The 27,952-nt window shown below is 43.8% G+C and overlaps 1 protein-coding gene across 2 annotated transcripts in view; it reads left to right on the top strand.

Annotated features, from left to right (window-relative positions):
- The window catches only part of NFATC3 (nuclear factor of activated T cells 3), a 387,290-nt gene that overhangs the window by 129,630 nt on the left and 229,708 nt on the right, over positions 1–27,952 (top strand). For both annotated transcript variants that reach the window (XM_073550790.1, XM_073550789.1), the window contains exon 2: positions 429–1,536. In XM_073550790.1, coding sequence (XP_073406891.1) covers positions 429–1,536 — 1,108 coding nt within the window. The remainder of the gene's footprint in view (positions 1–428; positions 1,537–27,952) is intronic.

Genomic DNA, 27,952 nt, shown 5'->3' with positions numbered 1-27,952 from the left:
CCGCAAGGTAAACAAACATGCTGCGGTCTAAAAAGACGCGCTGCATGTCCGCAATCGCAGGGCCGCCAGATGTGTGTTAGTTCGCATAGTGGAGACGGGATTTCATAAAATCTCCTCCACTATGCTGTAACATCTGGACGCTGCAGATTGAACGCTGCGACTGTAGGCAGAGTTCAATCCGCAGCTAATCAGGATGTAATCTGCCTCATGGAAACATACCCTAATGCTCTCTGACAATGCATTTGATACTTATTCTGTGGTTTTTGGATGCCTTCAGTATTATTTATTTCACTTTTTAAATGTTGTGTTTTTTTTAATTGTGATTTTTGATAATATAACATGCTGTAACGTGTAGCTATTTTAAATACAGATAGTTTTTGTCATGTAATCTATATCATGGTAATCTTTTTCCTTTATCCCATTTTCAGATCTTCAGCCTGATGACAGTGCATTATTTTACATCTTCAATGTAGACCAGCCTTTATCAGCAGTGAACCAGCCCATTTCTGTCTCTCAGCATGGACCTCAGCAACACTGCTCCACACGCTCTCCATCTTCTCGCATTCAAGGTTATAAAACTTATGGTACCAATGAGATGCAGGATTCGAAGTACGGTCAGACTGGAGGTCCAAAGCCATTTGAATGCCCCAGCATTCAGATTACATCGATATCTCCTAACTGCCAGCAAGGTCCTGAAACCACTGAGGAACTTCACAATAATTGCTCAGAAAATGACTACAATGAAAGACTGTCCCGTGACCATCTCTACCTCCATCTTGAGCCATCTTATAGGGAGCCATCTTTAAGTCCAAGCCCCGGAAGCAGCATTTCCTCTAGAAGCTGGTTTTCAGATGCATCCTCTTGTGAATCTATTTCTCACATTTATGATGACGTCGATTCGGAGCTCAATGAGGCTGCTGCAAGATTCACTTTGGGATCACCGTTGGCTTCACCTAGTTGTTCTCCCAGAGGATTTCCAGGGGATGAAACATGGCAGCAGTTAAGTTATGGGGCATCTTTATCACCTAGACAGTCTCCGTGCCATTCTCCCAGAACTAGCATTACTGATGAGAATTGGCTAAGTCCACGATCTACTTCTAGGCCTTCATCCAGGCCAACGTCTCCTTGCGGAAAGCGACGACACTCCAGTGCAGATATCTGCTACCAGAGTCCTACTTCCCCTCATCACTCCCCTACACCATCTCCCAGTCATTCACCCAGGGGAAGTATCACAGAAGATACTTGGATCAGTTTGTCTTATGCTCCTGTTCCAGGTTCTCCATCCCAGTGCTTCCAAGAGACAGCTGTACCTCTAAAAACGAGAAAAACCTCTGAAGACCAAAGTGCCACATTGCTAGGGAAAGCTGATCTTTGTGCTGAGGATCAAGGTAATTTATCTCCAACTCGTGAGACCCCTACAGAGGATAATTCAGGTTCTCCCCATCTACTCAAAAAGGACTCCAATGATCAGTTTTTGTCTGTTCCATCACATTTTACATGGAATAAACCAAAGTCTGGACATACTCCTATATTTCGGTAAGTACAAATTAGAAAGAAAACCCTTTTTCTTAACTAATAATTGTAGTTTGTTTTTGTGTGATTGTCAACAGAAGTAGAATTTATCAGATTCAGAACATAAAACTGCAACCGATGCTTTATTCTTTATTGTTTTTGTGACCATCTAAGATTGTGAGTTGTAATAATCACCTAGGCAGATAAATGATGCAGCTAGCTTTATTTTTTCAGTCCACAGTTATACAGCAATTCCAGGTAGATGCCAAATTACAATGTCCTCAGTCCACAAGTTCCCAATTTGAGATCAGTAGTTCCTCTGCCCCCGTACCAGGTGATATCCACTGTCTCCCAACTTTTGGTTGGCCCACAGCTTTTGGTATCTCCAGCCGGTATAGTGTGCAGTCACAGCTTATATTCTTCCAGACTACAGATATCACTACTGTAGCTCTTGGATTTTCTCCAGCCAACAACAGCTCCTTTTTCTTGTGAGTGATCAATACCCCAAGCCGTCCCCTGGAATTGAGCCCGGGCCTCTGGAAACACGCCTCTCCCAAAGTTAACTGTGCATTATCGGAGGTGATTCACGCAGGCTGAGTCCCATCACATGGGACTGCATGTGAGACCCCCATGTGGTGACTGCTCCCCTGGGTCTCAATCCCCATCCACACAATGGGCCTAGGGGCTGGGAGAACAGTGGCTTGTGTCCCCTGAGATACTGATGAGCTTAATAGAATGATTGATTTACATTTACCCTTAGCAATCTCCTGTCTGGTGTTAGGTATACATGATCCAACCTAACCATCCTTCTCTGCTGGCTGGCACTGAATGGATGGAATCATTGATTCCAGAAGCTGAACTGATGAGCAAGCAAATCTCTAATCAAACACAGCAAGAAAATCTCTGATAAAACACAACAATAATATCGACGTAACCAGTGCATTGGTCCAATTGTCTTTAGTAATTGGCCAGCTCTTTGCACGTTTTTTTTTTTTAGAGGTTTTTTTTGTTAGGTTTTTTTTTTTATTTGAAAAAAAATGGTCTCCCGATAAATGCCGTAAGGTAACATTTATTGCAGACAGATTCTCAGCAGTTGTCTGGATAATTTTGCAGAATATCTCATGTGCAAAATGCTCCAAGCGCAGGCAGGAAGAGATGCCCCTAACTCACGATGCGATGATACAAACTGAGCATGCTTTGATGTGTAGGAATAAGAGATCGGTGCTTTATCAGTACAATTGTAATATGATGTTAGTGATGACATGATGCGTCAACGCAAAGTAGGAACTGTATGGCACCTGCGAGAAGGATATCATGTGTTCAGGAGCAATACCGACTAAACTGAACATTCCTATTTAATTAAATATGTAATTCTATAAACATACAAACTCCACACTTCCATCTCTTCATTCACATATAGTGCCCACCACTTGGTAAATTAATGAATAAAGGGACAAGGAGGAATAGGGATGTGAATGTGTAATACTTGATACATAACTTTTTATTATCGTTAAAATTATAATATTAAAATTGTCCCTTGTTCTTACCAAGAAGTACCAAATTGGGGAAAGGGAGTTGATAGAGAGGGGTCACCAATCTTTTAATCCCAGTTAATAATTGGGATTTATTTGTATCTATGCGGTCTGTCATATAGAAATTAAATATTGTCCATGTAGCTGTCATAGGATGGATTGAACACTTGGGTGGACATCATAGACTAATGCTATTACTGTGTATTACTATTCCATAATTTGTCAGCCCATTATCAATATTAAATCTCTATAGAACAGATACAACTATTATTCAGCTATATAAATAACTAGCTGAAGAGCCCGGCGCTGCCCTGGCATAGTAACTAACTACGGTTAGTTATAACAAATAATGAATATATATATATATATATATATATATATATATATATATATATATATATATATATATATATATATATATATAGCTGAAGAGCCCGGCGCTGCCCGGGCATAGTAGCTAACTGTGGTTAGTTATAGAAAATTATAATTATCCTCCATCCCATAGTCCCGTGCCCATATACCCATCATACATATCCACGATCCCATAGGCCCGTGCCCATATACCCATCATACATATCCTCCATCCCAAAGTCGAGTGCCCATATACCCATCACACATCCTCCATCCCATAGTCCCATGCCCATATACCCATCATACATATTCTCCATCCCATAGTCCCATGCCCATATACCCATCATACATATTCTCCATCCCATAGTCCCATGCTCATATACCCATCATACATATTCGCCATCCCATAGTCGAGTGCCCATATACCCATCACACATCCTTCATCTCATAGTCCCGTGCCCATATACCCATCATACATATCCTCCATCCCATAGTCGAGTGCCCACATACCCATCATACATATCCGCCATCTCATAGTCCCGTGCCCATATACCCGTCATACATATCCTCCATCCCATAGTCCAGTGCCCATATACCCATCACACATCCTCCATCCCATAGTCCCGTGCCCATATACATATTCGCCATCCCATAGTCCGGTGCCCATATACTCATCACACATCCTCCATCTCATAGTCAACCATTATGACGACATAATGAGCGGTGGCGGGGCTTGCAACCTTTGATGACATAAGCGTCGCCATGGCAACCATTGTGCCATCATAATGAGGGGCGGGGCTTGGCGCGCACACACTGCTTCCCCAGTATGCAAATAGGGGCATTGTGACATCACAATGAGGGGCGGGGCTTGACGCGCACACACTTTTTCCCCAGTATGTAAATAGGGGCAAAATTGTTTGGTGAATTGGAACGCGCGGGGTTAAAATTTCACCTCACAACATAGCTTAGGACGCTTTCGGGGTCCAGACGTGTGACTGTGCCAAATTTTGTGGCTGTAGCTGCGACGGTGCGGATGCCTATCCCGGACATACAAACAAACATACACACATACATGCACACATACACACTTTGAGCTTTATATATTAGACTAGCTGAAGAGCCCGGCGCTGCCCGGGCATAGTAACTAACTGTGGTTAGTTATAGAAAATTATAATTATCCTCCATCCCATAGTCCCGTGCCCATATACCCATCATACATATCCACGATCCCATAGTCCCGTGCCCATATACCCATCATACATATCCTCCATCCCAAAGTCGAGTGCCCATATACCCATCACACATCCTCCATCCCATAGTCCCATGCCCATATACCCATCATACATATTCGCCATCCCATAGTCTCATGCCCATATACCCATCATACATATTCGCCATCTCATAGTCGAGTGCCCATATACCCATCACACATCCTTCATCTCATAGTCCCGTGCCCATATACCCATCATACATATCCTCCATCCCATAGTCGAGTGCCCATATACCCATCATACATATCCGCCATCTCATGGTCCTGTGCCCATATACCCGTCATACATATCCTCCATCCTATAGTCCAGTGCCCGTATACCCATCACACATCCTCCATCCCATAATCCCGTGCCCATATACATATCCACCATCCCATAGTCCCGTGCCCATATACCCGTCAAACATATCCTCTATTCCATAGTCCAGTGCCCATATACCCATCACACATCTTCCATCCCATAGTCCCGTACCCATATACATATCCGCCATCCCATAGTCCCGTGCCCATATACCCGTCATACATATCCTCCATCCCATAGTCCAGTACCCATCACACATCCTCCATCCCATAGTCCCGTTCCCATATACCCATCATACATATCCTCCATCCTATAGTCCGGTGCCCATATACTCATCACACATCCTCCATCTCATAGTCAACCATTATGACATCATAATGAGCGGCGGCGGGGCTTGCAACCTTTGATCATAGAATCATAGAATCGTAGAGTTGGAAGGGACCTCCTGGGCCATCTGGTCCAACCCCCTGCTCAAAGCAGGATTCGCTAAATCATCCCAGTTAGATGTCTGTCCAGCCTCTGCTTGAAGACTTCCATTGAAGGAGAACTCACCACTTCTCGTGGCAGCCTGTTCCACTCATTGATCACTCTAACTGTCAAAAAGTTTTTTCTAATATCTAATCTGTGTCTCCTCCCATTCAGCTTCATCCCATTGCTTCTAGTCTTTCCTTGTGCAAATGAGAATAAAGTTGATCCTTCTACAATGTGACAGCCCTTTAGATATTTGTAGACAGCTATTAAGTCTCCTCTCAGTCTTCTCTTTTGCAAACTAAGCTGATGACATCAGCGTCGCCATGGCAACCATTGTGACATCATAATGAGGGGCGGGGCTTGGCGCGCACACACTGCTTCCCCAGTATGCAAATAGGGGCATTGTGACATCACAATGAGGGGCGGGGCTTGACGCGCACACACTTTTTCCCCCAGTATGTAGATAGGGGCAAAATTGTTTGGTGAATTGGAACGCGCGGGGTTAAAATTTCGCCTCACAACATAGCTTAGGATGCTGTCGGGGTCCAGACGTGTGACTGTGCCAAATTTTGTGGCTGTAGCTACGACGGTGCGGATGCCTATCCCGGACATACAAACAAACATACACACACACACACACACACACACTTTGAGCTTTATATATTAGATATATATATATATAGCTGAGTGTAGAGCCCCGCCCATTCAGCATAGCCACACTCAATATAATATCCCACATCATCCCGTCAGCCAGAGCTACTGGACTACTACCCATAATATCCCACATCATCCCGTCAGCCAGAGCTACTGGACTACTACCCATAATATCCAACATCGTCCCATCAGCCAGAGTCACCGGACTACTACCACTAATATCCCACATCATCCCGTCAGCCAGAGCTACCGGACTACTGCCCATAATATCCCACATCATCCCATCAGCCAGAGCTACCGGACTACTACCCTTAATATCCAAAATCGTCCCATCAGCCAGAGCCACCAGACAACTACCACTAATATCCCACATCATCCTGTCAGCCTGGAGTCACAACCAGAGCGCTGAGTGGAACGGTCCTAATTTCCATACTGGGGATCCCTTTAAGAGAGGCCTGGGGTCAGTACCAAAGCACAGAGTGTATTTGCCCTGATTTGCATACCAATGATCACTTTAATAGAACCCTGGGGTCAGAATCAGAGCGCTGAGGGATTTGCCCTAACTTCCATACAAGAGATCCCTTTAAGAGAGCCTGGGGTCAGTACCAGAGTATTTGAAGGCAATTGCCCTGACTTCCATACCGGGGATCCCTTTAAGAGAGGCCTGGGGTCAGAATTAAAGCACGGGATGGATTTGCCCTGACTTCCATACCGGAGATCCCTTTAAGAAGGGCCTGGGGTCAGTGCCAAAGCGCAGAGTGGATTTGCCCTGAATTCCATACCAATGATCCTTTTAACCCCTTCACTACCAAGGGTGGTTTGCACGTTAACTCCCGGGCCAATTTTTACAATTCTGACCACTGTCCCTTTATGAGGTAATAACTCTGAAACGCTTCCATGGATCCCGGTGATTCTGACATTGTTTTCTCGTGACATATTGTACTTCATGTTAGTGGTAAAATTTCATTCAAATAACTTGCGTTTATTTGTGAAAAAAATGGAAATTTGGCGAAAATTTTTAAAATTTTGCAATTTTCCAACTTTGTATTTTTATGCCCTTAAATCACAGAGATACAGCACGCAAAAATCTTGATAAGTAACATTTCCCACATTTTTACTTTACATCTGCACAATTTAGGAACCAAAATTTTTTTTGTTAGGAAGTTATAAGGGTTAAATTTGACCAGCGATTTCTCATTTTTGCAAGACCATTTTATTTTTATGGACCACATCACATTTGAAGCCACTTTGCGGGGTCTATATGATAGAAAATACCCAAAAGTGACACCATTCTAAAAACTGCACCCCTTAAGGTGCTCAAAACCACATTCAAGAAGTTTATTAACCCTTTAGGTGCATCACAGGAATTTTTTGAATATTTAAAAAAAATGAACATTCAACTTTTTTTCACAAAAAAAACAAACTTCAGGTTCAATTTTTTTTATTTTCCTAAGTGTAACAGGAGAAATTGGACCCCAAAAGTTGTTTTGCAATTTGTCCTGAGTAGGCTGATACCCTATATGTGGGGGTAAAACACTGTTTGGGCGCATGGCAGAGCTTGGAAGGGAAGGAGCACCATTTGACTTTTTCAACGCAGAATTGGCCGGAATTGAGATCCGACGCCATGTTGCATTTGGAGAGCACCTGATGTGCCCAAACAGTGGAAACCCTCAATTCTAACTCCAACCCAAGCCCCAACACACCCCTAACCCTAATCTCAGCCCTAGCCCTAACCCTAATGGGAAAATGGAAATAAATACATTTTCTTTTAATTTTATTTTTCCCTAACTAAGGGGGTGATAACGGGGGGGTTTGATTTACTATTTATGACGGTTTTTATTTTTGGCAGCTGTCTCACGCTAAAAGACGCTTTTTATTGTAAAAATAGTTTTTGCATTACCACATATTGAGAGCTATAATTTTTCCGTATTTTGACCCACTGAGTCATGTGAGGTCTTATTTTTTGCGGGACGAGTTGACGTTTTTATTGGTATCATTTTCGAGCACATTTTTTGATCGCTTTTTATTCCGATTTTTGGGACGCATAATTAACAAAAACCAGCGTTTCATGAATTTCTTTTGGGGGGGCGCGTTTACACCGTTCCGCGTGCGGTAAAATTGATAAAGCGGTTTTATTCTTCGGGTCGGTACGGTTACAGCGATACCTCATTTATGTCGTTTTTTTATGTTTTGGCGGTTTTATGCAATGAAAACTATTTTATTTAAAAAAAAATTATTTTTGCATCGCTTTATTCTGCGAGCTATAATTTTTTTTATTTCTTTTCGCTGATGACACTATGTTTTTTGCGGGACAAGATGACGTTTTCAGCGGTACCATGGATATTTATATGCGTCTTTTTGATCACTCGTAATTGCACTTTTTGTTCGGCGGTATGATAATAAATCATTTTTTGCTTCGTTTTTTATTTTTAATTTTTAAGGGGTTCGCTAAAGGGGTTAACTAATGGGACAGTTTTATAGGGCAGGTCGTTACGGACACGGCGATACCAAATATGTGTACTTTTATTGATTTTTTTTTTTTTTTTTTTTCAAAAAAATGAATTTATTTTTATTTATTTTTTTTTTTTTAAATATTTTTACTTTTTTTTTTTTTTTTTAACTATATTAGGTTGTCCCAGGGGGGACATCGCTGATCTGTCACTCTGTCACATCACAGATCACTGTGACAGATCAGCAATCTGTCACAGGCATAGACGCAGACTTCCTCATGCCTGCGCTTTGCAGGCACTAAGGAAGTCAGCTCCCTACAGGCCCCCGAAGGTCCCCGTCGCTATCTTGGATCCGGGGACCTGTAGGGAAAGAGCCCCCCCGCAGCAGCGCTGCACATTGCGCTGCTGTGGGGGTCTCAGGGAAGCACGGAGGGAGCCCCCTCCCTGCCGATGCTTCCCTTTAACCCCCGGTACACCGCGATCGTGTTTGATCGCGGTGTGCAAGGGGTTAACGTGTCGGGGGCAGTCCGTGACCGCCCCCGACACATTGTGCCGGGTGTCAGCTGTGATAATCAGCTGACATCCGGCCGCGATCAGCGGCGCTCACCATGTGGCCGCCGCTGATCGCATTAGACGTAATATTCCGTCCATGGGACTTAGGGCCCGGGTCACATGGACGGAATATTACGTCCAATGTAGGAAAGGGGTTAAGAGACCCTGGGATCAGAACCACAGAGCTGAGTGGAACGGTCCTAACTTCCATACCGGGGATCCCTTTAAGAGAAGCCTGGGTTCAAAACCAAAGCGCTGGATGGATTTGCTCTGACTTCCATACCAATGATCCCTTTAAGAGGGAAGATGTGCCTACGGGATGGAGGATGTGTGATATGTATATAGGCACGGGAGGGGGGGGATTCATTTCTGTCATGTGCTCTCTGCTCCTTTCAGGGGGGCAGACAATGGCTGGGAGCATATGTTCCCAGGGATGCTATATTTCTCCCACCATGTCAGTGTCTGCTGAGGTGTTGTCAAGTGTGAAAACTGTTGGTCATAGCAACCAATCACAGTTCAGCTTCTTTTAACCAGCTCTGGTGAAATGAGAGATGTTTAGTGATTGCAAGGAAAACTGTTGCTCATAGCAACCAATCACAGCTCAGCTTCTTTTGAACAGCTCTGGTGAAATGAAAGATGCTTTCATTCATTTTTATGTATAGAGATAACACTTTCTATAAAGATTATAACTCACTATATAAGGATAATACAAATAAATCCCATTTATTGACTGGGATTAAAACACTGGCACCCCAGCATATCCTCTCCCTTTCCCCATTTGAGATTTCTTGGTCAAAATAGGGACAATTTTAATACTAATATAACTTTCACTATCATTAAAATTACGTACTAACCCCTTCACAACATATGATGTACAGTTATGTCATATGTTACATCTCTGCCTTTGTTGGGGCTTTCAACCTTAGCTCACATCTTTCCCTGCTGGTGATGGCTGAATTATTCACCCATCATCTGCCTCTAACATCTGCGGGTGGAGCAGTGCTCCGCTTGAGGCTGTTAACTTGTTAAATGCCACTGGTAATCTGACAGCGGCATTTCAGACGCACTGGCAGGGATCATGGGGCGCTATTGGGTCGCTATGACAAGACCCCCTGTGCCTGTCATTACAGTGCTCCTTTGAAAGCTTTACATAGCAGTGCTTATGCTGATACACTGCTATGTATATTACAAGCGATCAGATGATCGCAGCTTCACATCCTGTAAGGAGACTAACAAGAACAGTAAAGTGAGAAAAATGTTTTAAATATATGAAAAAAAGACAAAAATACAAAAGTTCAAATCACCCCCTTTTGTGCCATTAAAAATAAAACCATAAACACCCACACACTGGTATTGCTGCATGCAGAAAACTTTGATCTATCAAAGTCTAAAATTACCGTATATACTTGAGTATAAGTCAACCAGAGTATAAGCCAAAGCATCTAATTTTGCCACGGAAAACTGGGTAAGCTTATTGATTCGAGTATAAGCTGGGTACGCATTGTCCCCTCATCCCTGTCCTGCTATGTGTGGCTCCCCCGTCCTTTCCTGCTCTGTGTGGCTTGTCCTGTCGTGCTCTGTGTGGCTCCCCCTGTTGTGTGCATGGCTCCCCCCCATCCTTGTATGCATTGCTCAGTCCCTCCCCCCGTCCTTCGCAGTCCGCTTCACCCTCCTCGCGCCGTTGCTGCACGTCTCTGCATTTCCGATGTCACGATGTGGCAGCTCTTCCCCTGTGCTGAGCGGTCACGTGGTATCACTCATTAAGGTAATAAATATGCGTTCCACGCCTATGGGAGTGGAAACGCGTGCATATTCATTACCTTTATGAGCGGTACCACGTGACTGCTCAGCACAGGGGAAGAGCTGCCGCATCGTGACATCGGAAATGCAGGGACGTGCAGCAACGGCACGAAGAGGGTGAGTATGAAATCACAGCTGCTGGCTCCTGCCGCTGCTCCGCCGCTCACCTCTACCGCTGGCTTTCTGGACAATGACTCGTGTATAAGCCGAGGGGGGACGTTTTCAGCACAAAAAATTGGTATGCCACAATTAGTTATTTAACCACCGCAACATTGCAGTGAAATGCAATTAGAGGAGATCAAAACATCTTATCCAAAATGGTATCCGTGAAAACATCAGCACAGGGCGTAAAAAATAAGCTTTCACCCAGACCCATATTCCGAAAAAACTTTAAGGGACTTGGAAAATGCCAACAAATGTAAATTTATTTTTCTATTACAAATTTCTGAATTATTTTTTTTTTTCAGACTGTTTCTTAAATAATTAACGTTAAAAATAGAGTTGGACCCGAAAAATAGAGAAAGCCGATGAAGAGCAAAAAGATCCTCCACATACAACATAATAAAACTAAAATGTTTAGCTTTATTAAATAAATATCATTAAAACATGGTCAGAAGGGAGATGAGAACACACACTGTACAAAAAAGCTAAAAAAAACTCAGTGCGCAAGAAGATAAATCCTATTGAAGGGTATAAAGTGCATCAAGCATACAAGATCATTTATTAGAAATTAGGTTAAAATATTAAATAGCCCTGGTTGCTAAGCTCACAAAATCATACGTTTATAAAAAGGCCTTCAAATATATATTGTGAGACAGCGCTCCCTGAGTGTGTTGGGGGACACTCGCTTGGCAATGGGATTAAAGCACACAGGAACGGTTTCTCACAAAAAAGTCTATTTGTTTTTTTAACTTCGCATAACGTAATGTCCATTTCAATACATCCATGACCATATCATGACCAACAGTCTGTTCATGTAGCAGATAAAACCTCTCTGCCATGTATTACAACCCCCTTGTCTGAGGTTACCTTCCAGGAGCTCCGCTCCACACGCTGACTCCTTGTCAGTGTCAGTCCTGGCTTCCCCAACACAGTAGCCGTCCAACCAAGGCTCTGCAGGTACACTGTATCACCATGTGCTATTCAGGAAGTCTGTCCATTACTAGGACCTTCCAACACAGACCAGGTGACCACACCACAGTCTCATTATATTGCCCATAACCACACCCATAGGTGAGGTACCTATCACATGGGCTGATCACGTGATCGTGACATCACTGCAGGTCCTCAACCTTAGGGAAAATTCAGGTCAAATGTTATCCTCCTGGGAGAAATATATCTTCTGTCCAGCACTGCCCCTTTCACTGCACCACATACCTCCCACCTTTGTTCAAACCTATGGGGGTGGACACATGTCATAAACCAGGGGCCTCGAGACCGGGCACCCATGTCACTTTGCTCTACCAGTCGAGAGGGCCTTCTCATGCGGTTTTGAGTGTCAGTCCCCGAAACAGTCCATCACTCACTAAATTCCTGTTTGTGAACAAGGCACTGTCGGACTTTGTCGCCTCACGTTTTGGAGTCATAACTTTGTTAGGCCTTCTGCGCCCCCAGCGGTCAATATACAGGAAAAATTCCCTTGCATCCCTAACTACTCTCTGGCCTTGGGCTTCAGCTTTTGAGTCAGTCTGTACGTGTCACCAGACCCTTTTTAGTCACCACATCTCTCAAGTCTGCTTCTTTACCAAACCTCTCTCTCCATGACCACCTCCAATGGTTGGTGCGGCCATGAGACTCACTTAGTTGAGCTTACTGTCTGTTCTGAATCTGACCCATCTAGTATGCTACATGGTCTCCCGCCTAGGTCACTCAGCACTGAGCTAACAGAGGAGTCATTACTTTTAACTCCTCCATTCTTTAGGGAATATTTTTGTTTCTCCAGAGCCCGGGTTGAAAGTGGTTGCCATCTTCTTTACATTTCCTGCAGTTTATTAATCTGCAGTCTGTCAAGTCTTAGCTGCTCTACTTCCCTTAGGTATTCCACCCGATATTCAAGGAGCATTCAGATATTCCTAAGGCTTTCCACTGAGCTGACAATGACGAATGGAACCATACCTGTTATGATTGGGTCACCGAGGAGGAAAACACGACCAAGCTAAGTCACAGAAAACCAGAGAGGTTGGTAACTAAGCGGATTGCAGACCCCTGGTCCTAACCACAGAACTAGCAGTAGCCGTGGAGTGTACCTACGATGATTCTAGACACCTCGTCACAGCCGGAGGACTAAATAAGCCTAAAGCAGGAAAAGGGGAAATCTAAACTGCCCCAGAGCAGACACCAAAGGAATAGACAGCCCCCACACATGTATTGACGGTGAGACAAGATGAAAACACAAACACCGGTAGGAAAATAGGCTGCGCAAATGATGGGGCCCACACTAACTAGAAAGGACAGGAAAGATACTGTCTGCAATCACGCCAAAAAACCCTGCAAAAATGTCCAACACTTCTGATAGCAAAAAAAAAAACCTGAAGTCATTAGACTTCTCCCACTATATCAGCACTCTGGCATATTTTGAGAACAGAGCAAAAAAGTCCCCTCAAGGTCATTAATAAATATGTTAAAAAGAAGCAGGCCCAAAACTGACCCCCTGTGGTACCCCACTGTATCCTTTAGGCTTTGTGCCCACGCTAGCGGTTTTAAAGGCTCAGGAATCGCATTCCCTTTCCCAGAAAACGCGCGTCTTTTTCCGCGCGATTCTTGCACAGTTTTTGCCAAAAAGCCGCGTGCTTTTGATTCGTTTTTGACATGCGTTTTCTGGGAACATTGGGGGAATGCTAAAAACGCTCAGCTATGCGGAAATTAATGAGCATGATGCGTTTTTAGCCGCTAAGCGATTCCTGAGCGGTTAAAAACGCATGCATTGGCACAAAAAGCCAAAAATGCATGCAAATTAATTGGAAGCATCTTGTAAGCGTTTCTGCAGCGTCTGATCCGGCACAAACGCTGCGGAAACGCTTACAAAAACGCAACGTGGGCACACAGCCTTAATAAGATGTGTAGTAGAGGGGTTACAAGGACGCTAAACTTCAGGAAGGCAAATTTCCAACGGATGAGAGATGAGCAATTAACTGGGACGATATCCTGAGACATAAAAATACACAAAGAAAATGGGAGACGTTTATTAGCATCCTGAATAGGACCTGTGCACAATATATATCATATGGGAATAAACATGCTAGAAATAGAAGGAAACCACTATGGCTAAATAGAGCTGTAAGGGGTGCAATAAGGGACAAAAAGAAAGCATTTAGAGAATTAAAGCAAGTAGGTAGTGTTGAGGCATTAAATAAATACAGAAAATTAAATAAATTCTGTAAAAAGCAAATCAAGACAGCAAAGATTGAGACAGAGACTCATTGCCAGAGAAAGTAAAAATAATCCCAAAATATTCTTTAACTACATAAATAGTAAGAAGCTAAAATTAGATCAGCTTCATTACCTCCATCCACCACCAGAGGGAGCCCGGAAAGAGAACTCACGACTCCTCTGTCAACACAACCAGCTCCTTCACCAGAAACCAGAGGCAGACCAGAAAATGAGTTCACAACCGTACCACCCCTTGAGGAGGGGTCACCGAACCCTCATCCACGCCACCAGGCCGATCAGGATGGGCCCGGTGAAGAGCACGAACCAATCTATCTGCATGAATGTCAGAGGCAGAGACCCAAGAATTATCCTCCTGGCCATAACCCTTCCATTTGACCAAATGCTGGAGTCTCCGTCTAGCCAAACGAAAATCCAATATTTTCTCTACCTCCATATTCCACATTGCCTTTAACCAATACAAGATCAGGAGGTGCCGCCATAGGAACTACTGGCTCAACAAACCTCAACAGAGATTTATGAAACAAGTTATTGTTTTTAAATGTAACTGGAAGAGCCAATCAAAAAGAAACAGGATTAAGAATCTCCAAAATCTTGTAAGGTCCGATAAATCTTGGCTTGAACTTTGGAGACGCAACCTTCATAGAGATATTCTTTGACGACAACCAAACCATATCACCCACTTTAAACCGGGGACCAATAGTCCTATGCCGGTTGGAAAACCGCTGGGCCTTTTCCTGAGAGAGGGACAACTTATCCACCACTTGGTCCCAAATCTGCTGCATTCTCTCTACCACCAAGTCCACACCTGGGCAGGCCGAAGATTCCACATGCCCTGAAGAAAATCGAGGATGAAACCCAAAGTTACAGAAAAAGGGCGACATCAAAGTGGCAGAACTAGCTCTATTGTTCAGCGCGAATTCGGCCAAGGGCAAAAATGAGACCCAGTCATCCTGATCAACAGATGTAAAACATCTTAAATAGGACTCCAAAGTCTGGTTTGTTCTCTGTCTGCTCATTGGTCTGAGGATGAAACGCAGAGGAGAAAGATAACTGAATTCCCAAATTGGAACAAAAGGCTTTCCAGAATCTGGAAACAAACTGAACTCCCCTGTCCGACACAATGTTCTCAGGAATCCCAAGCAACCGAACCACTTGTTGTAAAAACAAGAGCACCAACTCTGAGGAAGACGGCAACTTTGAAAGTGGTACAAGATGGACAATCTTAGAAAATCTATCACAAATCACCCAGATAAGTCATCCTCTGAGAGACAGGAAGATCAGAGATAAAATCCATTGAGATATGGGTCCATGGCCTCTTGGGCACCGGCAGGGGCATCAACAACCCACTAGAACGAGAACAGGGTTTAGACCGAGAAAAAGTCCCACAGGACTGCACAAAATTCCTGACATCACGAGATAAGGTAGGCCACCTAAAAGACTGACTCACCAAATCTCTGGTACCAAAAATACCTGGATGACCAGCCAATGCGGAGCAATGAACTTCAGACATCACTCTCTTCCTCCACTGGTCAGGAACATACAATTTCCCCATAGGACAACGCTCAGGTTTATCCTCCTGAAATTCCTCCAGTGCACTTCTCACATCGGGCGAGATGGCAGAAAGATCTACCCCCTCACCTAGGATGGTAGTAGGCTCGGTCACAATAAGAGAATCAGCAAAGAAACTCCTAGAAAGGGTGTCAGCCTTAACATTCTTAGTGCCCGGAAGAAAAGAGACCACAAAATTAAAACGCGTGAAAAACAAGACCCACCTAGCCTGTCTAGGATTCAAGCGTTTGGCCGACTCAAAATAAGTAAGATTCTTGTGGTCAGTGAGGACCACAACTTTATGTCTAGCTCCCTCCAACCAATGTCTCCACTCTTCAAATGCCCATGTCATGGCCAACGATTCCCCACGTCATAGTTGCGTTCAGATGGGGAGAACTTTCGAGAAAAGAAGGCACAGGGATTCATTTTAGAAGTTACAGGATCTTTTTGGGACAAAACAGCTCCTGCACCAATCTCAGAAGCATCTACCTCCACCTGAAATGGAAGTGAGACATCAGGTTCCCTTAAAACCGGAGCAGAAGTGAATCTCCACTTAAGCTTCTGAAATGCCGAGACAGCCTCTGGAGACCAATTCAGCACATCAGCCCCCTTCTTGGTCAGATCATTCAGTGGTTTGACAATACCAAAAAAATTACCTATAAATTTACGATAGAAATTAGCAAGACCCAAAAACTTCTGGGGAGCCTTCAAAGAAGTGGGCTGAACCCAATCATAAATGGCCTGTACCCTGGCCGGGTCCATTTCAATAGTTGACGGAGACCAAATAAATCCCAAAAATGAAATCCTCTGTACACCAAAGAGGCATTTAGATCCCTTAACATACAGGGAATTCTCCCTCAAAATCCGGAACACAGTCCGGACATGTTCCACATGAGAATCCCAATCACTGGAAAAGATCAAAATATCATGCAGATAGATGATCAAAAACTTATCCACAAAGTCCTGGAAAATATCGTTCATAAAGGATTGGAAGACAGAAGGGGCATTAGTGAGCCCAAAAGGCATCACCAGTTACTCAAAATGTCCCTCCGGAGTATTAAACACCGTCTTCCATTCATCCCCGTGCTTGATGCGAATAAGAATAAGATTATACGCCCCCCTGAGGTCAAGCTTGGTAAGCCAGCAGGCACTTTTAACTGGAGAATAAATCAGAAATCATGGGTAACGGGTACTGATATTTAACAGTCATTTTGTTAAGGGAACGATAGTCTATACAAGGCCTTAATGAACCATCTTTCTTGGCCACAAAAAAAACCCAGCACCTAAAGGTGAAGAGGATGGTCTAATATGACCCTTCTCCAACAACTCCTTAATATAAGATCGCATAGCATCATGTTCGGGTACTGATAAGTTGAAAAGCCGCCCCTTAGGAAATTTACACCCAGGCATCAACTCAATTGCACAGTCATAACTCCTATGAGGAGGCAAAGACGCAGATTTACTCTCACTAAATACATCAGAAAAATCAGCCAAATAATCAGGAATATCATGAGACTGAGGAGAGGTGGAGAAAACAGGAGTGTCACTAAGAACACACTGACAACCCCAACTCACCACAGACACAGATTTCCAATCCAAAACTGTATTATGAGGTTGCAACCAGGGAAACCCCAGAACAATAGTATCATGCAGATTGTGCAGCATCAAAAATTTACATTTTTCTTGTTGGTCTGGGGCGACCCGCATTATCACCTGGGTTCAAAACTGAGGTTTATTCTCTGCCAAAGGAGTAGCATCAATACCCCTCAAAGGAATAGGCGTCTGCAGCGATATCGTGGGGAAACCATAACGTTTAGCAAAGTCCAAATCCATCAGATTCAAAGCTGCTCCTGAATCTGCAAAAGCCTTAGCGGAAAATGTGGATAAGGAGAAGATAAGGGTAATTGCCAAAGGAAACTTAGGTTGTACACTGCCCACAGCAAATGTGTGTGCAAGACGTTTCTCTCGTTTAGGGCAGACAGAAATAGTATGAGAGGCGTCTCCACAGAAAAAACACAGCTTATTACGCCTTCTAAACTCCTGAAGTTGCGCCCTAGACAAAACTCTATCACATTGCATAGGTTCAGACATTTGTTCAAAAGATGGCAACGCCTCTCGTGTAGTTTTACGTTCACATAAACGCCGAACAACTTGAATGGCTAATGACATAGAATCATCAAGACCAGAGGGAACAGGAAATCCCACCATAACATCTCTTACGGTCTCTGATAAACCCTTCCGAAAGAGAGCTGCCACCATCATTCCATATAGTAAGGACCGCCCACTTTCGGAATTTTTGACAGTTTAACTCTGCAGAATCCTGACCCTGGTTCAATGCCGATAGGGCTTTCTCAGCCTGATCAATAGCATTAGGTTCATACAACAACCCCAAGGCTTGAAAAAATGCATCCACATTAGTCAGAATAGAATTTTCAGGTGTCAGAGAAAAAGCCCAATCCTGGGGATCGCTGCGCAGCAAGGAGATAACAATTTTAACCTGCTTCACAGAGCTTCCCGATGAGTTAGGCTTCAAGGCAAGAAATAATTTATAATTATTCTTAAAATTCAAAAATTTAGACCGATTCCCAGAAAACACATCAGGAGTAGGGATTTTTGGTTCAACAGCATGTGACTGAGCGAGATAGGTGGAAATTCCCCACACTTCAGCAGCAAGCTGCTCCACACGATCAGACAATTGCTTAATCTCCATTAAAGAAAAAATCCTCCTACGGCCCAAGAGAAAAAGAGGAAAAAAAATACATATAAAAAAAAATTATGACTTTTTTTTTTAACAATTCTTTCCTGCTTTTTAGTACCCTAGAATCTGCGGTATGGCTGGTGATTCTGTTATGATTGGGTCACCGAAGAGGAAAACAAGACCAAGCTAAGTCACAGAAAACCAGACAGGTTGGTAACTAAGCAGATTGCAGACCCCTGGCCCTAACCACACAACTAGCAGTAGCCATGGAGCGTACCTACGATGATTCTAGACGCCTCGTCACAGCCGGAGGACTAAATAAGCCTAAATCAGGAAAAGGGGAAATCTAAACTGCCCCAGAGCAGACCCCAAAGGAATAGACAGCCCCCACACATGTATTGACGGTGAGACAAGATGAAAACACAAACACGGGTAGGAAAATAGGCTGAGCAAATGATGGGGCCCACACTAACTAGAAAGGACAGGAAAGGAAAGATACTGTCTGCAATCACGCCAAGAAACCCTGCAAAAATGTCCAACACTTCTGATGACAAAAAAAACCCTGAAGTCACTAGACTTCTCCCACTATATCAGCACTCTGGCATATTCTGAGAACAGAGCAAAAAAGAGGCCAATCTAATAAGGGACAAAAAGCAAACTGGCACATGCAGAGACATAGGAATGGAAATTCAGCACAGCCCCAGCCGGGGCTGGCTAAGCTAACCACACAAAAACTGAATAGACCAGTCCAAATCAAGTGTGAACAATAGCAGAGAACACTTAGCTTGCGAAGGCAGGAACTGAACTGGAAACTAGAACCTCAGGAGGCAGGAAAAAATCACCAGCATGGGGAGAGGGAGTCGGCTGTCTTAAATCCAGTCTGAGACTCCAGATGTCCAATCCTCGTCCTCATTATCAGGTGGCAGGTCTCTGTTAATTAGATCAGCTTCATTACCTCCAGCCACCACCAGAGGGCGCCCGGAAAGAGAACTCACGACTCCTCTGTCAACACAACCAGCTCCTTCACCAGAAACCAGAGGCAGACCAGAAAATGAGTTCACAACACATCCTTTTCCCTGGGTATCTGGTCTTCATAGTCACCTGGAATTCTTAATCTCACCACTCCAGACTTACTCACCATCTCTTGCATGGTTTGACCATTTATTTCAGTGACTTTCCTCAGCATAGGAATAGGCAACTGAGCGATGTCTTCCACAAGACTGAGCTTCCCTCATCTGCTCCAGTCTCCTAGCAGCGTCTTCATTCCTCAATCTGATCATTCACTTTGTACGTTCACATCTCAAGTGCATGTCACTCAGGATAGCTACTCTCCTTGCTGTGACATCATTTGTGGACAGTACCACTAGCTGCTTAGTTTCTGGGGTCCGGCACACCTTACACGCACCCACAGCCTTCTTGAATTCTTCATGCACAGACTCCCTGGCACACGCCTCTCTCAGGTCTTCAGGAACATCAAGCAAGCATTTAAACAGAGAAGTCTTTCTTTCTTGTTGTCATTAGACAACCATCTTGTTCAGCTTTCAGAGCCAACTTCCCCGAATGTCACTAGCTTCCACATGTTTGGCCAGGATAGACACCTGTTGCTCCATCTTCTCCCAGGCTGCTTTATTCATTGACTGGCTTACTGCCAGGAGACCTCTGAGCTTGGAGACTTCCTTCTCCAGCTCATCCACTCTGCGCTCTGCCGCTTGTCTCATGACCTTTTCTCTTTTGACATGCTATTTTACTGTCTCTTTAAGCATCTCTATTTCCTGATCCTGTTCCCTTTTGGGTAACACGTGTCACACCATAATTTCTTTAATTATATTTTCAGATGGGGCAGCTTGTCCATCCACACTCTGCCGCTTCAGAGTTCTACCTGTTCCTTCATTGGCAGGTTCAGCTGAGCTTGCATCCTCTGAAGGGTCATCTGGTACCAAGGTCACCTCTTCAGCGGGTTCCTCTACCTCTCTGCCTTTGGCCTCCTCTTGGGACTATATATTGGCGACTTTGACCCTCTCTTGAGGTCCCACCATGTCACCCTTAGCTACCTCTAGATTCTCTGGAGCCTCAGAGTATTTCATACACTCCAGCTCCTCAGCATCTGGTTCTCTGGAGCCTTCACCATACTGAGCTATCTCACCCTTTTCTGTCACCACAGATGTGGGTCTGTTACAAGTCTGTTCTCTGGGACCTTTGTGGATTCTCGCTCCACCGGCGCTCGCCAGGATTCCTTCTCCTATAGCGCTCTCTACCGACCGATCATCAGACTCCAAGCTAGTGGTTGCTATGGGCAACATGAATTCATCCACCATCTTTATACAGTCTGGAAGAGAATCCATATTTTGAACAAAAGCACAGGACACCGCCTTTTCTTCAATCATAAATTCAAAGGGTGCAACTTGTTCAACCTCTTTGCGCCCTTTACGTCTTTGGCGACTGGAGGATTTGCCCGCTTACTCAGATCCCCATCGCTGCACTGTCTCTCCACTCTGAGAGACACAGCCCATATTGGAGTCACCGTCACTCAATCTAGTGTCAGATCCCTTCTTTTGAGCTACCCCACTTCTAGAGGTCATACTTTCTTCTATTGTTTTTACCGACATGTCGCTAAGTTGGATCCGTCACCATTTCCCTTGGTCACGTCTAACTTAGGGCTGTCAACTCTAGGGGGGGGGGGCGTTCTCCTCATTATTACATCTCATAACATGGTGAAACCTAAAGCTGCTCCCTAACTGGGTGTCGGCTCCACACTTTTCATCTACCACACCACTATCAGTCATATCGTGGTACAATTCAGGTGACATCAGGTCAGTAAGCTGGGCAGACTCATCCCTTCCTCCGGTCACCCCGATGTCTGACCTGTTCATTTTGGGAGGTGTTTACTACCTTAATGTATGCCACCCCGTCAGTAGAGAGGCCTCCATCCTCCTGCAGTAGAGGAGCTCCCCCCTCCCACAAGTCTGAGAACAGCCTAGAGTCCCAGTCTACTATCACCGGGCATGTTAAGTTCAGGACTATAGTGACCTCATGGCCTTTAATGTCCTTGACTGTCTCGAGGATCACCAAGGCCACTGAATAGTCCTTAGTGGCAGGATAGGAGGGGTGAGGGGACCATGCATACCAGGATTGGGGGGGTGAGGGGACTATGCATACCAGGATAGGGGGGGAGGGGATCATGCATACCAAGATTGGGGAGTGAGGGTACCATGCTTACCAGGATTGGGGGTGAGGGGACCATGCATATCAGGATTGGGGAGTGAGGGGATCATGCATATCAGGATTGGGGAGTGAGGGGACCATGCATACCAGGGTAGGGGGGGTGAGCGGACCATGCATATCAGGATTGGGGGGTGCATTATTGCATTATTATTAAAACTTAAACTACATGCATATTCTAGAATACCCGATGCGTTAGAATCGGTCCACCATCTAATGTATTTATAATGAAATGTAGGTGCTATGACTGTTGCAATCAGGGCTATGGAGTCAGTAAGCCAAACCTCCTGCTTCTCAATTTTCCTGATTCCAACTCCACAGCACTGGTCACTACTGAGCATGTGCATAAAGGGCAGCGCAGATTCATCTCTTCATCTCAACTAAAAGCCGAGACCCTTTGATCAGGAATACAGTTGTGCTCAAAAGTTTACATACCCCGACAGAATTTTTGCGTTCTTGGCCTTTTTTCAGAGAATATGAATGATTGGCTGAAGTGCCCGGCGTTGACCAGGCATTGTAACTAACTGTGGTTAGTTATAACAAATTATAATGATTATATTGCACATAAATTGTTGCTGTATGTCATCTCCCCCTGTATACAGTGTATGCCTGTGTCATCACCTCCTGTATATAGTGTATGCCTGTGTCATCACCTCCTGTATATAGTGTATGCCTGTCATCTCCTCCTGTATATAGTGTATACCTGTGTAACATCCTCCTGTGTTTAGTATATACCTGTATGTCATCTCCCTCTGTATATAGTATATACCTGTATGTCATCTCCTCTTGTATATAGTATACATCTGTATGTCATCTTCTCCTGTATATATCCTGTATATATCCTGTATATATCTGTATGTCATGTCCTCCTGTATATAGAATATACCTGTATGTCATGTCCTCCTGTATACACTATATACCTGTATGTCATCTCCTCCTGTATATAGTATATATCTGTATGTCGTCTCCTCCTGTATATACAAACACATGGGCCATGCACACAGTGAACAAGTCTGTAGGACAGTGTTCACACAACCAGAAGACTGAAACACAGACAAACACAGTAAAACAAACGTATAAAAATACTCTGCTGTAAAAAAGTAACAGTAAACAGCAAGTGCTAGGAAAAAGACAACAAAATAGGAAATAGGGTATTTAGTTTATACGTTTTTTGCAAAAAATGTATACTAAGCCGCTCTACCAAACATCAAGGTATACCCATCAGAGCAGTCCCTAACCCATGTATTTAAAAACCTGATCATGTGTATAGTACCTATATGAGCAGGATTCAGACAGGTAATGTCCGATGTGGACATGCTGTAGAAGACTGCTTTTATGTGCATGGCCCACAAGGGAGGGGTGGAAACTTCCCTAATCTTGCAAAAACAAGAAACCCATTGAATACAAACACATGGGCCAATTTTTTCGGGAAAAAAGTGCGTCTTATGATCCGAAAAATACGGTATATAATATTAGCTATTATACGGGGCTTTGCGTGTGGAGTGGGCGGGGCTACGTGGAGTTGCTGTGGCTTGACATAGACTCATACACATACACACACACACACACACACACACACACACACACACACACACACTCTGTTTTATATATACTGTATAGATAACACTAAAACTTTTTCTCCCCTCATGGTTAGTAGTTGGGTGAAGCCATTTATTGTCAAACTACTGTGTTTTCTCTTTTTAAATTATAATGACAACCCAAAACATCCAAATGACCCTGATCAAAAGTTCACATCCCCTGGTGATTGTGGCCTGATAACATGCGCAGAAGTTGACACAATGTGGTTTGAATGGCTACTAAAGGTAACATCCTTAAGCTGGAGTCACACACAGCGACTCACCAGCGATCCCGACAACGATATCAACGTGTCAGGATCGCTGGTGAATCGCTATGTGATCGCTGGTGAGCTGTCACACAGACAGCTTCACCAGCGATCAGGACAGCGACGCCGAGCGTGCGGCGTCGCTGTGTTCGTTTGTTACCAGCGCGCTGATGCAGGGAGCTGGTAACTAACGTACACATCGGGTATCCAAGGGACGTGCGTCCCTTAGATAACCGATGTGTACGTTAGTTACCAGCTCCCTGCATCAGCGCGCTGGTATCTACACATCGGGTATCTAAGGCAGGGCTGTGGAGTCAGAGTCGTGGAGTCGGAGTTAGTTTTGGTTGGAGTCGGAGTCGGTAGAAATGTACCGACTCCAGCTTTAAAAAAAATGTATTAACATTTCATAATTGAACTTTCATATGAATTTTATAAATGTTACTCAAATATATATGTTCTATCAAACTATGAACAACAGTGATAAGCAGTTCTGCTGGAGATAGAGACATTTCTTCTTGTGTGTCACTGTTCTCCACTGCCCTTATCTAATCTTATACTTGGTTAACCTCATGCTGCCCCAACCCCCCTACTTACAATGTATGAAACTGAAAGTGAAAATGTGTTGCAAATTCTTAGTAGTAAAGCTCCTCCTCTAGACTAGATCATACTAGGTGTGCGTCTTCCAAGCATCTCACAGCTGCCTGCTACTCAGAAGAGGAAGACTGTAAGAAGTATTATCCTTTCAACAAACTTTGCATCAGTTAACTGTGAGTACATGAGGAATAATAACAGTATTACTGACCACTATATCAGTTGTACGACCTGGCAATAATTTTGTACAATTGTTTTTAGGAAAAACAATTGTCATTTGGATTGTGAATGCAGAATTAAAAACCTGAGAATGTCAAAGAAGCATCACATTAAATCAGCTGTATTTGAACATTTCACCATCACTCAAGATAGAAAACATTATGTCTGTCAGTGTATGACAAATGATCCAGACGAAAACAAATGCTGTGAAGCCAAGATGAGTGCATATTCAGGCAAAGATAAAAATGCTCCTACCAGAGCTTCTAATCTAAAGAGACATTTACAGCGCTTTCATCCAGAAGTACTGAAAGCAGTGGATGAGAAAGACTGCATCCAAACCAATGAACCAGTGCCCAGCTCTTCCAGCCAAACAAAGGAGCAGAGAACTTTGCAGCCATCAGTTGCAAGATATTTTGTCAGTGACAAAGTTACTGTGACAATGACAGTAGATACATTTAAAAAACAGATCATAGAGCTTGTTGTAAAGGATAGTGTGCCTATTTCATTATTTTCACGACCAGCTTTTATGTGTCAATGGGGAAATGGCCCGCAAGCTTGGTGTTTCTCTGCAGAGAGAGAGTATTATAAAATTAGTAATCGAAGAAGCTTTTAAACAAAAGGAAGAACTTAAAAAAACTCTCAAGGAACGCTTTCTGTTTCTTAAAATGGATGCCTGCACACGTCACAGAGTGAACTATTTTGCCATCAATGTCCGATTTGTTTGTGACAAAAATGAAATAGTTACCAAGACATTGGCAGTAAAAGACACCAAAGCTCATCACACCAGTGAGTTTCTCCAGGTCTTGGTGGAAAAGGTTCTGCAAGACTATGAACTTAAAAAATAGCAAATTCTTTCTGTTGTAACTGACAATGCTTCAAATATGATAGGTACTATTAAGCTAATGAATGAGAGTAATGATGGTGACCAGCAGCTAGAAGAACATTCTGGGTCCACAGACACAGAAATGTTTGAAATAGAGGAACACAGTATTGTAACTGAGGAGCAAACTGAAGTTGCTTCAGATGAACAGCAACATGATAGTTTAGATGATCTTGTTGAAACTGTGTCAATATGTTCTTTCATTCATCACATGCGCTGTGTTGTGCATACGCTAGAGCTGGCTATAAGAGACAGTCTGCAAGAAGGACATGCTGCTGCACTGATTGGCAAGGTGAGAAAATTGGCTACTGTTGCCAGAACCCCTAAAGTTGACTCAATTTTGAAGAGACGTGCTGGAAAAGGGGCAATTATTGATCAAGCCACACGATGGGGCAGTACTTACTTAATGATTCAGCGCTTGGTTGAACTGAAAACCTTTCTTGTAGACATGGCTAACCCTCAACTGACGCTAAATGAAAGTCAGTGGAATCAGGTGACTGAGCTGGAAAAATTGCTAGAGCACCCATTTACAGTGACTAAAAAATTACAAGCAGAGGACTTAACTCCAGATATTTTCTTAAAGGAGTGGAAGAACCTGATGTTTCGCCTGTCCCAAAGAGGAGGGTTAATTGCAAGTGGCATTGCTACATCAATGAAACGGAGAGAGGAGCTACTATTACAAAATAACATTCTTTTGGCAGCTGTTTATGTAGACCCAATGCATCGGATTCTTCTAGATGATCAACAGCTAAGTAAAGGAAAAGAAGCTCTGTTTGAAATAGCAGTAAGGATGAAAGGGTTGCAGAACAGTCAGGAGGAACAAGAAGAATTTGGTCGTCCTGCCACATCTTCACCCTCATCATCAACTGATGAAGAATTTAATTTCGAAAAATATTTGGATCACAAGGACCGTGCAAAGCATTCCCGCATAGAAGAAGAGTCATCCCCATCAAGGAACACAGCCAGTACATTTCAGCAGAATTTTTCATGTGCACTAAAAGAAATTGAGAAATTTGACCGTTCATCAAAAATAACAGTGCAACAAGCGATTCCTCTGTATCCTGACATTGTCAGAGATGTTGCCCGAGTGGTTACTGCTTTGCCACCAACACAAGTTAGTGTAGAGAGGTTGTTCTCTGCTCTCAAAATAATTAGATCAGGTTTGAGGGCATCCATGAAGGAGGATCTGACAGAGGCAATTTTTATGAATGAGTCACCATAGGAGGCAAAAGCAGAAATACAAGCTAAGTCCAGAAAACCAGAGAAGTTGGCAACTATCAGATTGCAGACCCCTGAACCTATCAACACAACTAGCAGTAGCCGTGGGGGGTTCCTACGATGCCCTAGACCCCTCGATCACAGCCGGAGAAATACATAGGCCTAAAGAAAGAAAGGGGAAATCTAAACTGCCCCAGAGCAGACCCCAAAGCAATAGGCAGCCCCCAACATATAATGACGGTGAAGCAAGATGAAAATACTAACACAGACAGAAAGATAGACTGAGCAAAGACGGGGCCCCAAAACTACCTAGATAGGAAAGGACAGGAAGGCTGCTGTCTGCAATCGGCCAAAACCCTATCAAAGACATAAGCCAACCAGCTGATATGAAAAAGGCCCTGAAGCAGCTAGGCTTCAAAAACTGAATCAGCACTCAGGTATTTTCAGAAGACAGAGCTAAATGAATTCAGCACACCCCAGCAGGGAATGGCAGAAATCCAGAAAAACAAAAGCAAAAACAAAGTCAAAGCACAAAAGCAAAAAGGCCGAGCAGCAAACTTAGCTTTGGAGGAGCAGGAATTCAGACTGGTCTCCAAGGATCCCACAGAGAAATCACCCGCAGGGCAGAAAGGCGTCGGCAGCTTTATATCCAGTCCGTAACTCCACTCAGCCAGTCACAATCATCAGCCTCAGGTGTTTGACAATCAGGCTCACTACCTTTCTTTACCAGAAGAGGGAGTTCCTTGGGCCTCAGTAATGAAGGGGAAAATGAACTCACTACAGGCAATACTTTTTCTGAGGACAAATTTATAGATTTCTTCTTATTAACTGCATAAAAGTGTTTATTGCATATTTACTTACAGTTTATAAAAGTTTATAAAAGTTATTTGCTATATTCTAAATGTATTCTAATAAATGTAGTTTTTGCTCTAAGTGGTCTGATTACTTATATGATGGTGAGAAACTGAATAAGCACGATGTTTAATATTTTACAACAGTAAATTTGTTGTTATAAATTGGCCATTTATGAAGGAGCCGGAGTCGGAGCCTGGTAAAATCCAGGAGTATGAGTCGCAACTGTGGCTTACCGACTCCACAGCCCTGATCTAAGGGACGCACGTCCCTTGGAAAGCCGATGTGTATGTTAGTTACCAGCAGATCTCTGGTCTCCCGCCTGTCACACGCAGCAATGCGTGCTGGCCAGCGGGTGACCAGCGACAAAAGAAATGTCCAGCGGTTTCCTACAGCGATCAGCGATACCGGCAGAGGGGCCAATCGCTGTCACACACAGCGATCTCGCTGGTGAGATCGCTGTTGTGTCACAAAACTTGTGACTCAGCAGCGATCTCGCCATCGAGATCGCTATGTGTGACGGGGCCCTTACCTGTGACCTGTCTGCTTGTAATCAGTGTGTGTGCATAAAAGCTGAGTGAGTTTAGAAAAGGTTTGGTGT

This window comes from Dendrobates tinctorius, unplaced genomic scaffold (genome assembly GCF_039654945.1).
Source record: "Dendrobates tinctorius isolate UK_male_01 unplaced genomic scaffold, ASM3965494v1 ptg000170l, whole genome shotgun sequence".
In the NCBI taxonomy this organism is placed as follows: domain Eukaryota; kingdom Metazoa; phylum Chordata; class Amphibia; order Anura; family Dendrobatidae; genus Dendrobates; species Dendrobates tinctorius.
The sequence above is the reverse complement of the archived record's forward strand: the minus strand, read 5'-3'. Positions and strand labels throughout refer to the sequence as shown.